This window comes from Anser brachyrhynchus (assembly GCF_964034855.1).
Source record: "Anser brachyrhynchus genome assembly, chromosome: 7".
In the NCBI taxonomy this organism is placed as follows: domain Eukaryota; kingdom Metazoa; phylum Chordata; class Aves; order Anseriformes; family Anatidae; genus Anser; species Anser brachyrhynchus.
In genome coordinates this window covers 12,790,171-12,803,461 of record NC_137701.1, presented here as the reverse complement: position 1 = coordinate 12,803,461, position 13,291 = coordinate 12,790,171, and the positions used below count along the sequence as shown (strand labels likewise).

The 13,291-nt window shown below is 44.3% G+C and overlaps 1 protein-coding gene across 1 annotated transcript in view; it reads left to right on the top strand.

Moving 5' to 3' along the window:
* NDUFA10 (NADH:ubiquinone oxidoreductase subunit A10) overlaps positions 1 to 13,291 on the top strand; it is a 45,787-nt gene that overhangs the window by 18,748 nt on the left and 13,748 nt on the right. Inside the window, exons 8-9 of the mRNA XM_080598695.1 lie at positions 3,015 to 3,100; positions 13,178 to 13,286. Coding sequence (XP_080454821.1) covers positions 3,015 to 3,100; positions 13,178 to 13,286 — 195 coding nt within the window. The remainder of the gene's footprint in view (positions 1 to 3,014; positions 3,101 to 13,177; positions 13,287 to 13,291) is intronic.

Genomic DNA, 13,291 nt, shown 5'->3' with positions numbered 1-13,291 from the left:
TATTGTAATTAACGTTGGTTGTAATAGCTTAAGTATTTGTAAGTGCTGAAGTGAGCTTTGTTAGTGTGTTGCAGACTGCTTTTACTCAAAGATAAAACCAAGAGCAAAAAGTTGGCTAGTATTTTTATTAAAGAAAAAAAAACATGTAAAAACTCCAGAAGGTTTCTTGGGGGGGGAGTTTTTTTTCCTTTTATGCTTTATTTTCTTTTGCTTTTAAAAGGGTGGCAGCAGAATGGTAGGAATTTGCAAACTTAACTGAAACTGTTTCAATTTGTTTGTGATTGTGAATAGTGTTTTGTATTATGTTTCTCTTTTTTTATTCACTGTCCCCATTTTGTGTACATTGGAAAGACTGATGAAGATAGGAGGCTGCTGACACACCATCTTTGTACCACATCCTTTGCTAGTGTGGAAGTGAAAGGCTTCAGAACAAGCTTACATTAATTTTTTGGTTGTAGATGCTGTGCATGGGTTGAGCTTCTTCCTACAAGCTGTAGTCTGAGCTCGTGGGGTTGTATCCTGTGTTGCTCCCTGTGCCCTGTCTCTTGCTTAGAAAAGAAGCCTGCGAGGAAGGAGTTTAGGAAAATTCATCTGACAGAGCAACCTATGGGGGTACGGTGTCTTTGCCCCTATAAATGGTGTGAATAAGAACAGCATTGCCTTCTGATGCCCCACCTAGTTCTTTCAACAACAGAACTCACCAGATCACCATGAAACAAGCTTAGAAATTGTAAGCTGTTTGTATTGGCTTAGTTGCACAGATTATGGAAAGGGGTCTCATTATTGAAAACAGTTTTTTCTAAATCCTACCATGCCCCGCACTATATTAAGAACTGATCTTTTTTGGACATTATTACATGTTATGCTGCTTGGTCAGGTTTAAATCACTGATTTGCTGCTAATTCCCAAGAGGTGCTGGTGCGTTCCTTGTGAGTTTAAAAAAGCTGCTCTTCTAGCCTGGTTGGAAGGGTCAGGGCTGGTACCATTGTTAATGAGTTGCTGGTAAAGATCTCTTCTATTATGGTAAGAGTGTGCAAAACTAATGTGGATACTGGTTTCTCTTTTCCCCTCAACATAGTCTGAGCACTATTGTTAGCAACTCTATTATTAGTCTTGTCATCAGCCGTAGCGGGGAGTTTGCAAAGCTTTGCTCTGGAGTAGGAAAGTAATTGCTTTTGTGTATTTAATGGGAAGTATGTTGGAGGTTTGACTTTTAAATTAAGAATAATGGATATTTGAACTAACTTACCATATATCTCTTTCCCTTTCATTTGTAAAAAATGGTCATCTTGTGATGTCACAGCAGTTTGGTATGAACAAGCATTTTCTTAATACAGTTTTGAAAGCTTTTCTGAGTGTCTGGGCAGCTGATTTCTCCAATGTTTGTTTTTTGAGGATTCTCCAACAGGTGAATTTGTCATCAGCTTTTTTTCTTAATGTGAAAAATAGGTTTCCTATACTCTTGCCTACAGTATCTCACTTGCCAAATTTGCTTATTTGTAAGAGGTCAAAAATGGTTACCCAGCATCTAAACTTGCTTGAAGTTTTAAATGTACTTTGCTGCCATATGCCAATCATATTTTTAAAGTATTTAATCAGCTAATTTAGTCTTTAGCAAATATAAAGGCCTCAAGGAAAATGATCATTCAGTTAATCATATAGCTAAGCTGCTACTTCTTACCATAAAAATGTAATGCTGGTAACAGAGTGGACCTTTTTAGTCGAGACTACTTTGTAATAGCATGTTTTTATTGCCCTTCGAGTGGTAATGAATGGGATTTAGCATTTGCTCTAATTGCAGGAAATAGATTACCGTGGATTTAACATACAGTGAAGAATAAAAGCATATTTTAATTTATTATTCTATCACTTCATTACTGGCATCTGCTTGCTTGTTGTCTGTGGATAAACAATGTGTCATCAGGATTTTGGTCCTGACCTCAATAGCTTGATCCTTTCCTTCTGGAAAAGGCATCTGTGAAGTAGATTTGGGAGTTGCAGCGATCCCTTCCTTCCCAGCTTGCTTTAAGGTGTTATCCCCACCTCATACACCTTAAGTGCATCCTCCTGACACTGGTTTGGGTTTCCTTCGTAGCCACTCAGGCTTGTGTTAAGCAATCACCCAGCGGACCAGCAAAGATCTATTTTCTGATGGAGCCAGCTGGTAAATGAAGCTCAAATAGGGGACTGATAAGCCTGGGTGATACTAGAGGAGTGACCGGCTGGGGTGGTGTTACCAGTTTGAATGGTTCTTGGTGCCAAGCCGTGAGTTTTGCGTTTCCTTTCTGCTCAGGGCACAAGCACGCATGGGTAGGCTTTCATGTCCGATCAAATCGGGAGCCTTTGGATTTCTGTCGTTACCACAACTTCAAGAGTGTTAGAGTATTCTAGCCTGAAACATGCCTTGATTTGTCACGTGAACCACACAGCAACACCAAGGGACAACTGCCACCATGCTTTGTAGCATTGCTTCTCAGCATTTCTCTGTTAGTAGATGACTGTCTTTTTGAAAGAGATTTCCTATGTAATATCAAACATGATGGCTTTTATTTGCAACTGAAAGGGTTAAATTCAGACTCATTTTCATTCCCTTCTTGTTCTGACTTAGGGATGGGCTTGTGCCTCTTTTTTTCCTTCCTTTCAGCCTCCTAAGCAGGCCAAGGAAAAGAGTCTTACACCATCTATGTCTAAGAACCTGGAAACGCAGCACCTCTCAGCCTACTTATTCCTTGCCATCCTCTGCTCACCAAGGAGCTGTAGAGCTGGCCCCCAAATATCTGTCCAGCACTTAACAGCAGGGCTGCCAGCTCCAGAAATGTGACTGGGAGATCATGTGCTCAACACATCTGTGTTAATACAGCTTTAGCAGTGAAACCTTTTTGCTGGGTAACTTCAGAATGTGTTTCAATCATTTCATTGACTGGGGGGGCTGCTTTCTTTTTTACTTTTTTTAAATGGAGAATGGACACTTTGATCAGGCCACCCGTTAATGTAATTTTGTCCTCTAATTTCAGGTAGTTGAAGACATTGAGTACCTGAAGTTTGACAAGGGGCCATGGCTGGAACAAGATAATGTTTCTTTCCATCACTTGAGACTTTAGTAAGTATGATGTCTTCCAGTAACAGAACATTGTGTAGCATTGGATCTCTGGGAGAACTGTTAAAGCCTTGACTTTTTAAGGTATGTTTATATTTGCACTGTGATTTGTTGTTTTTTGGTCATGTCAGTAACAATAGCAGGCTTTGGTAAGATGGGTGCTTGCTGTTGTAATATGGGTGTGGAGTCCTGCTGCTGCTAACAATTAATCAGGTGAGAGACTCCAGACAAATAAATCCCATTCCGTTAATGAAGCATAAGAATCATAGAATCATTTAGGTTGAAAAAAAAATCCATAAGATCAAGTCCAACCATCAGCCTATCAAACCTACTACTAAACCATCCACGTGCCTCTTAAATACCACCAGGGATGGGGACTCCATCACTTCCCTGGGCAGCCTGTTCCAGTGCCCAACCATGCTTTTCATGAAGAAATTGTCCCTCTCATTCAGTCTAAACCTCCCCTGGCACAACTTGAGGCAGATTCCTTGTGTCCCATCACTTGTCACCTGAGAAAGAAGACTGCAGCAAGGAGGGTGTCAGCCTCCTTTCAGGTAGCTGTAGAGAGTGATGGGGTCTCCCCCCGCCTCCCTTTCTCCAGACTAAACAGCCCCAGTTCCTTCAGCTGCTCCTCACAAGCACTGTTCCCTAGTCCCTTCACCAGCTTCCTTGCTCTTCTCTGCACATGCTCAAGCAATTCAGTATCTCCTGTAGTGAGGGGCCCAAATCTGAGCACAGCATTCAAGGTGTGGTCTCACAGTGCTGCACACAAGGGGACAATCACTTCCCTAGTCCTGCTAGCCACACTGTTTCTGATGCATTCCAGGCTGCCGTGGGTGTTCTTGGCCAGCTGGGCACACTGCTGGCTCATGTTCATCCTTTTCTGCTGAGCAGCTTTCCAGCCCCTCTCCCCACAGCCAACACTGCTGCATGGAGTTGATGTGATCCGAGTGCAGGACCCGGCACTGAATGTCTTGCAGCTGGGCTCAGCCCATTGCTCCAGCCTATGCAGAGCCCTCTGCAAAGCCTTCCCACCCTCAAGCAGATCACCAGCCCCACCTAACTTGGTGTCATCTGCAAACTGACTGAGGGTGCAGTCAAGACTGGCCACCAACTGGATTTAACTCCATTCGCAGTGACCCTTGGGACCCAGCCATCCAGCCAGCTTTTTGTGCAGCAAACACTACCTCCGCCCAAGCCATGATAAGCCAGTTTCTCCAGGCATTTCCAAAGCGTCATGACCTGTGGCTCTTACTTTTGGGAATGTATTTTGTGAACATTTCTGTTCCTGGCGCATGGCAGTATACAGACAGGCATGCAATTTTAAAACAGCATTTATGCAATTGGCATGGTGGTTTCTCTGCTGCTCTGGCAGCACAAAATCCTTTGACAAAGCTTGTTGACAGTGCAACCTTGTAGCAAGTTTTATATGTGGTGCTGTTTAGATTGGCTGTGTTTAAAGTGTTTTTCTAAAACTAATTTCTTAGCTGTCTGCTTCTAAATATCTTCCCAGCAGTCAAGAAGCTGGCTGAACAGAGTATAGGGGGAAAAGGAAACAGGCAAACTTGGATGATTGCTCAATAAGTGTGGTTTTTTCTCCTTTTGCCAGACTCCCAGTAAATAATCCTATATTGAAGCTTTAATCCTAATTCACAAAATGAGGCATTGCAGTTCTGTCATTCATTCTCTATAGTAACAAGGAGAATCGTTAAATGTAACAGTTAAAGGGTATTTTGGGTGGTGTATTTTTTTTTAAGAATCCTTGTCTGTTTAATTGGACGTGAAGAGATCAAACTCAGCGGAAAGCGCCTTGCTGGAATAAAAACAAACTTTTGATAAAAGTAATTCTTGCCAAGTACACCATGATTATTTGTATTCCAGTTCAGCTGTGGAGTGCTACTGGTGAGGTTGCATGTGTCCTGACTGCTGAAAAAATTGCCTGCCAAACTCTAAAGGATGTGAAATAAATCATTGACACGTATGTAAAGAAGTGAGATTGCAGACCTACACTTCTATACATGTGTAACAGATAAAGCATCAGGACTGCCACTCTTAAGTCACGTTGGTGAATAAAATGTTCTCTGGATAATCCCATATAAAAAGAAAACCTACACTTGTGAGAGTATTGATAGGTTTAACCTTGCGCTGAAGTGGGGCAAGCTTCCCATTTTGCAGAACTTCATCATTAGACTGCATGTACAGGTAGCAAGGTCAGAATAGTTACTGCATTTTTAAAACAAAGCTTCAGATCTATGTTCTTGTCATATTAATTTTAGGTTCTCTCATAGGTTAGTAGGAAGACAAGGATTTTTTTTTAAATGAATCACTGTCTCTGAATTTCACAGAATGCCAGACTGGTTGGGATGAAGAGGGACCCCCGGGCCCACCCGCCCCAGCCCTGCTCCAGCAGGGACACCCCGAGCAGGGTGCCCAGCCCCACGTCCCGGCGCCTCCCGAAGCTCCCCAAGGAGGAGACCCCACAGGCTCTGGGCAGCCTGTGCCAGGGCTGCGGCACCCGCCCAGCACAGAAGTGCTGCCTGGTGCTCAGAGGGAGCCTCCTGGGCTCCAGGCTGTGCCCAGGGCCTCTCGGCCTGGCGCTGGGCACCGCTGGATGGAGCCTGGCTCTGTGCTCTGTGCCCTCCCCTCAGGTGTCTATGGATGTGGATGAGCTCCCCCCTGAGCCTCCTCTCCCCCAGGCTCAGCAGCCCCAGCTCTCTCAGCCTCCCGTTACAGGAGAGGTGCTCCAGGCCCTTCAGCATCTTTGTGACCTTTCACTGGACTCTCTCCAGTAGCTCCAGGTCTCTCCTGTCATGGGGAGCCCAGAGCTGGACCCAGTACTGCAGGTGCAGCCTCACCAGTGCCGAGCTGAGGGGAAGGATCGCCTCCCTTGACCTAGTGGCAATCCTTTGCCTGATGCAGCTCAGTGTGGCAGCAGGGGCGTGCTGCTGGCCCGTGCTCAGCGCGGTGCCCACCAGGACCCCAGGGCCCTTCCTGCAGAGCTGCTTCCCAGCTGGGTGCCCCAGCGTGTCCCGGGGGCAGGACTCGGCAACTTTCCTGGTTGGACTTCAGAATTTTAGTGTTTATTGTGACAGAGGCGCTGGAATAATAAGTTAAGCTTTTGTTTGAAACAAACTTCTGTGGGAAAGAATCCCATAAACTTTTACTTTTCTGTTCTGTTACTTCAAATGCCTTCTAATATTAGTGGTAATGTTCTGCCTTTTGTATGGCCCTTCTCTCAAAGGGTGAAGGTAGATTGTAGAAAAGCGATGTTGGGTGGCATCTAAGAAAAACAAGTCAGGATTTGGCAACATTTTACCTAAGAAGAGTTTTCTATATATAGTAATTAAAGAATAGCATCTGGTGGCTTAGATCCTGCGGAACTGTGAAAATCAAACTTCCTTTGAAAGAAGAAAATACAGTTAAGTTGCTGTTTTTCCTATAGCTTCACATCGGTACAGTTATTAAGAAAGGATTATTGTTAATTGCAGAGTGTAGGAGGGAGTTAAAGTAAAGCACACAATTAAAGAGTGCTGTGTTAAGATATTGTGTGAAAATTGTACTTTGTAACTGTAGAAAGGAATAAATAGCATTGCTGAGGACTTAATTTTTCATTCAGCCCTGGATGATGGTGAGAGGGTTTCCTTTACAAGGCTTGTCATTGCAGGTAATATGAAATTATTTCTTTTAAAGGCAGTGCGAGGCTATCTTACTAAAATCTCACAATGCAACAAACTTAATTTAAATGTTCAAGTGCTTTAAGTTTTACTGTTTCCACTTGCCTTCAGAATAGCATTGTCAAGATTGTGCTCATATTCAGAGATTTGATCAAGTGCTCAGTGTTTGCTTTGTTCCTTTGGTGTTGGGGTATCAGGACATTGATCAAATGCGTGACAACAGGTCCTGTGCCAGTTTTGTGCCCGCACCTTGTTCAGCTGAGCAGGAAATAGCAAGCACCTTCTAACTTAAAGTGTAAATTTGAATGTAATCTTTTCTCATGCTAACCCCACAAGTGTGGGGTAGACATGAGTTCCCTGTCACGGTTTGCACAAGCATCGCTCATGAAAATGTGCCAGATGCAGCATCGGACAGGGGACAGTTGTGTCAGGGCTGAAGAAATGCTCCTGGGAGGCTGCTGCTGCCTTCGGGGTTGGAGTTGCATCCTGGAGCATCAAATGCCAAGCTCAGGTGCTGGTTCACAAACGTTAAAGCTGATAGTTTCCTATTTTTTTCCCAATATCAAATAGAAGAGAGCTTGTGGTACTCAGCCTTGAATAGGCGCGGGACATCTGAAAGCCTAGATTAATATTTCCCAGTGCAAAGAGGCTTTTACTGTGCTGTGTGTCCCTGGTGGGCTGCAGGTCCCGCACGCCGGCACATGCTGCCCTCTCGTGGGTGTTTCTGCTAGGCTGCAGCAGGGATCTGGCCGCGGTTTTGGCTGCCATTGCGAAATCAGCAATCCAGCGTTTTGCACAGCCTGCTTGTTCTGGCTCGGGCTGTTTCAGCCCTGGTGCTGGAGGGGTGGCTGCAGGCTTGTTCCCTGGCTCTGGGGATGCCTTCCACCTCTTCCATCTTCAGCTCACACCACGCCTTTGGGAAAGGAAGGGGAAAGATGGGCAGGTGAGGATAACTACTCTCTTGCATGTATATAGGGCCTAACATGTGGAAACCCCAGCAGTGCCTCTGACTACTTTCATAATGCAAAAACTAAGCTAATCAAACCAATGGGCCGCACCCATACGAAATCAGGTGCGTTACAACATCTTTTATCTCCTTGCCTTGCCCTCAAGTCTCTCTCCCTTGCCCTAATAGAAAGCAGTTTGATCGTGGGATTGAGGCATGTCTTGGTAAAAGGTTATAAACATATTTGCCTGTGTGTAAGCTGGAGGGCTCTCCCAGAGGATGCTCTCCACATCTCTCCTTCCTCCCCAGCCTTCGAGTCAAACAGAAATAGTTCTGCTGGCTTTTTGAAATAACTCAGTGCGTTCCCGTGTTGCTGCTGCACTGTCTCAAGCAGGTTTTTAGCTGTGCCCTTCCCAGCAAAACTGTGTGACTGTGTGATGCATTGCGTAATAAGTAATGTTTTGGAACAAAGAGCTGTAGCTTGTGTAACGTCACCTGTGTTAATTTACCAGCAGGTGGGGGAAACATACTGCATTTGGCTTGTTTCGGTATACGAGTCCTCACTTAAATCTGTTGCATCGCTGCAGCTGCTTCAGAATTTGCTGTACCAGAACATGTCTTTTTACGGGCATGTCTTTGGCTTTTTCAGCCTCCACTACTTTAATTAAAAAAAAAAGGTATCAACATTTCTTGTATCCTAAAGAAAGGGGTTCTATTTTCATCTGGAAACAACCTAGCCATGAAACAGTTTGCCACTGTCATACGTTCAGTTTTGTTCATAAATTACTGTTAGTGTGCCACATACCCTGTATAGTAAATCATCCAGTATTGTGTTTGGCAGTACATCACAATGCATTTTGAGGTTGTTACTGATGGCTCTTGTATGAGCAGTAATTGGTGATTTTTTTTAAAGTTGTGTTTCTTTAAATTCTTGTAGCTGTTGCTGAACCCAGGGCGTAGCTTCTGTTCCCTTTCTGTTCATTTTGCTCTGATCACATGAAATCTTGCAAAGCAGCAGCATGGGAGCAAATGAGGGAAAGTGACTCCTCAGCTCTATTTCGCAGTCTAATCAAGCACACTTAGCAAAGGAAAGACGTGTCCATGGTTGAACGTGTCTGATTTCAAACAGCAGGACTAGAAGTGCTCGTAAGAGGTGTATTGGACTTGTTCTTCAAACTCTTTGTCACGGAGATTCCAAAAATCTCACTAAGCATCTGTCATAAAACTTCATGCGCTATTGCAAAGTGCTTCCTTAGCACCTTTCTCCTTTCTTGCTTCCATCGAAACAGCTCTCTTCCGTCAGTTCCTCCTCGTGGCAGCTTTTTATAGGTTTGAAGAGTTGTTTTTGCACCTTCTCACCTCTTGCAGACCTGCTTTTCTTGGAAAGCTCTTTTTTACTTTCTTGGCAAGGGCGATGAGTGTCTGTTGCTCACCAGGGGAGTGGCCACGGTTCACCTTGGGCATGGCGTGCTTGCACTGCCTAACCAAACAGTGGAGTTGGAGTCTGCTTGACTAGAGGTCTGGAGTGAATGGGTAAGGAGGAAGTGAGGGGCAAGGGGACACACATCGTGGGGAGAACCAGCCTTTTGTTGTCCTGTGTGCCCGCTGAATGAGCGCTGAGGCGGAGGAGGTGAGTGCAGTACGAGCTGGATGCGGAACCCTGATCGCAGTCTCTCTCACCCAGCTGTGTGTGCCCGTGGCATGAGTCAGGAGGGTTTCTCCTTTCCCCTGCTCTCACAAGTATGGGCAAAATCGTGAGTGTGGCTCAATCCCACGTGTCGTACCCTTCCCACTGGAGGCAGGGAAGCCAACCGCAGCAGAAGGTGAGAAGCCCTGGCTGAGGTAATAAGGGTGTGAATAGCAAAGGAATGAATGCCACCCACTCCTTCATATTCTTCCCAACCAGTTATTGTGTTTCAGGCTTGAAGCTGATTTCAAGGTGTGCAAGAAGACCTTCTCTCTTTTCCAGTGGGATCCACCTGCTATTTCTCAAGTTACTTTCACGTATAAGCATAGATTTTAACTAGGGATGCTTTTGTGTCGCTGGCTCTAAGCCTTTTAGGCCGGTGAATGCTTTTAGGTAGGAAGTGTGGTTTTCTGATCCTGTGTATTGTCACTTTAGTTTTTGCATTAATGCCAACATCAGTTGTTGAGAAGTCATGGTTCAGGCTATTCAAGACAGGTTTTTTGTTTGGTTCATTGTGTTGTTTTTTTCTTTAGCAAATAGTCTTCATGTGGTAGGCAGTCCTGGGACTTTGTTGTTTTATACAGAGGAGGAAACAAAAAGCTAAGGTCATGGGAACAGAAATTCTAGAAAGTATGTCCAGCTGACGTAAGAGCTGCATTGACTTCAGGACAGCTTGCAGCACTTTCTTGTCATCGGGTTTCTGCTGGTGCCCTGAAAAACGTGTGTATCCTTGTTGCAAGCTGCCTTTAAGGGAAATCAAACTTAGTACTGTGAAAAGAAGCAGGTGTGTTAGTCCTGATTGCTCAGTTCCTGCTCATGCATGCCGTGTTGGACACAATGCGCAAAGTAGGTGTACTGAGAGGCTTTTGGGGACGAGGAGAGAGCTACCCACTGCTGTAGCATAGCTGCAAGTGCGTGATTCCTATGTAGTCATGTGAAGAGCTGTAGCTAATAGGGTCCTGGACCATAGTAACGGTGAGCTAGGGTCTAATGTTCCTACAGTATTAGGACTGTGCAGTCACTTGCACGTTTTCAGTTACATTTGTAATGCTGCGTAATCTTAGGGGTGGTAAAACACACTCTGGGTAGCTTTGTTACTGCATTATGAGAGAGCTGCTTTGAGAAAATACGGTTAAGTGCCTGCCTACAATAAATCGTGGTACTTTTGTACTGAGGGAGAGAGGAAAAAAACTCGGGAAACTTAATAGGTGCCCTTAAATGCTTCCTGCCAAGCGGTGAATTAGTTCTGGCAAGCAAATGTGGTTTTGTGGTTAAAGACATTGTTGTGGCAGGTGTCTTTGGGTGGTGCTTTTATTTAGTATTCCAAATTATTTCTTAAGGCAGAAAGCAGAGATGAACCTGGAGAAGCCATCTTTGGCAGCATTAGGTTTGCATTTTGTTGTTGTTGAGCATTTTTTTTTTGGAGGCAGCGGTTATAAGAGAAGCAGGTTTTCCGTCATGGCACTAACTAAAATAAATTGTGCCTGGGAATTGTCCTCTAAAATTGCCATTCGGCTGAGATTCCTGAAGGAATGGATTAGCTGCAGACTGGTTGACTACTGGACTTGCGTTGTGTATGTCAAATTATATTTTACTTATGCCCAGACAGATTTTTATCTGCATTCTCCTACAGACTTGTCAGGTCCAGAACATCTTCTGCTACTTGGCAGAGAAAGCTGACTCTCCCGCTTCTGTGGGACACTGGTGTGGGAAGAAGGGACAGAGGTGTTTATTTACTGATAAATTAGTGGATATTCCACAGGCTGTGCTGCTAAGCCTGAGTTCAGCAAGGTATTTAAACATTCAGCAAGGTATTTAAACAAGTAATCCTCTTCGAATCAAAAATCTTAGCTCACTGTCTTGCCTGCTGCTTGTCTCTGCTCTCTGCACGATGAAATGGGGATGAAAGCTTGTAGCATCAGTACTGATTCCAGGCTCAGCTGGAGGATGGACTGCACCTAAGGAATGACGAGCTGATACCTGAAGGGCTGCTTTCCGCCAGGGCCTGTTAGTTTTACTTGGTTTAATTAGCGGTGGGTATGAGATGGAGCAGGTGCAGAGATGCTCTTTGCAGGGTATGCCAGGATTCAGAAATAAACCCAGCTGCATCATCAGATCACTGTTTAGGGCAAGCTTTTCCATCCCAGCTCAGTTATTCAAGCTCTCCTGGAGTGGGAGGGTTGGGAGAGGTCCGCAGGAGGGCCGGTGCTCGCACAGCATGAAAACAGCTCTTGTTGCCTTTGTGAGGAGGCAATGGAGGGCTTGTTTTCCTGGCTTTCAGCACGTGAACGCTGTGGGGTTTGTCAGCTTTGGTTTTCTTGTTCAGCTGAGGGTTCCTGCTGTTTGTTTTTGACAGTAAGCTTCGTCTCATGGGTGCAGTCCCTTTGTGCAGGGCAGATTTGGGACAACTTACATTGCAAGATGAGCCTCAGTGCGTCTGCCGTTTGACTGTTTATGTCTCAGAGAACAGAGCCGCAGATCCCAAGAACGCTTATGGGCACTGTGTGTCATTCCACAGTCTAAGTAAACTTGTAGTGCTTCTGCTTTTCTTTTCCATTTTTTTTCCCCAGATGGTTAGAAAATACCTGGGTTAATATTTTTGAAGGTAAATGCTGTAATAGTTTGTAGGAAATGTCTATGGTGTTTATCCTGGCCTTGTAAATAGGCGTTTATCCTTGCCTTCACTCTCCTCACCTTTTACTGGATTCCTGTATTTCCTTACTGATTTGTCTGCAGTAGAGTAATTTTGCAGTGTGTATGTCAGCATATGTGAGCAGGCTAGTTTAGTGATTGAAACTGTGCCACGCTGTGAGGGAAGGCCCCAAACTTTGTTATTTAGGGGGAGGAAAAAAAAAGATTGCTTAAAGGTAATTAACTTTGTTTTGCTCAGAGCTTATATTTGGTATATGTCTGTGTAAATATTCATAAGGAAATACAATTCACTGAAAACCAACAACACAATTATTTGCATAGCTCCCAAGTGTCAAACATAGAACTCAGTCATTGTCCACTGTGAAGGATAGCTGGTGTATTTTTCCCTAAATACGTGTAGGTGGCACTGTTGATCTGCAAATTGGCATCAGTATGCAGAAGGTGGCTTTCTAGCAGTTTCTCAGGCATTTTAAATTTGGGGTATTTGAAAGTGCTGGCTCCATGCAGTGTGGATTTTTGGTGGATCCTGATTTTTGCACCCCTCATCACTAAGCTCTCGTTAAAGCTGCTGCAGCAAGCTTCCTCTGATTGCTCCCAGGCAGGGTGCTGGAGATCCTGCCTGCTTCCAAGCCATTTGATTGCCTCAGTGTCATTTAGAATGGGAATTCGGGGAAGAAGAGCACTACTTTATTTTAATCCTTATGCGAGTTCATTTGTGAAAACAAATTGGACAGGAGTTTAATTAAATGAAGTTACTATAGTAAAATAGAGTGTGGAAATCAATAAAACCACTGTTCCTACCTTGTTTATGTAGGAAAGCAAAAAGCTAGAGGTGCCTTGGAGAATGTTTCCAGGAATAACAGAGCATCTCCAGGGAGGTAGAACCTGGGGAAGGGGTTGGAGCAGGAACAAGCAGGAGGCAAGGAAGAAACACAGTAGCCATGTGAGGGAAAGGGCTATGTATGCATCATAACCAGAAAAGAGCTGAAACCTGTGAAAGAACTACTTAGCAGAGAAGTAATTTAATAATTGGTCAAACTTAGAATTGATGTTGCTCTCTTTTGGGCAGGATGTGGACTAACTAATCCATTTTCTTCTTTTCCTTCTTTCTTTCCCTTCAGTGTTCAGGACAAAACTAGAGTGCTGGATGCTGTAGCTGTCCCTCACTTCGTTCCAGAAATCACAATTGGAGGCAATGAATATGATAAAATCTATTACGAATTTCGATCGGTAAG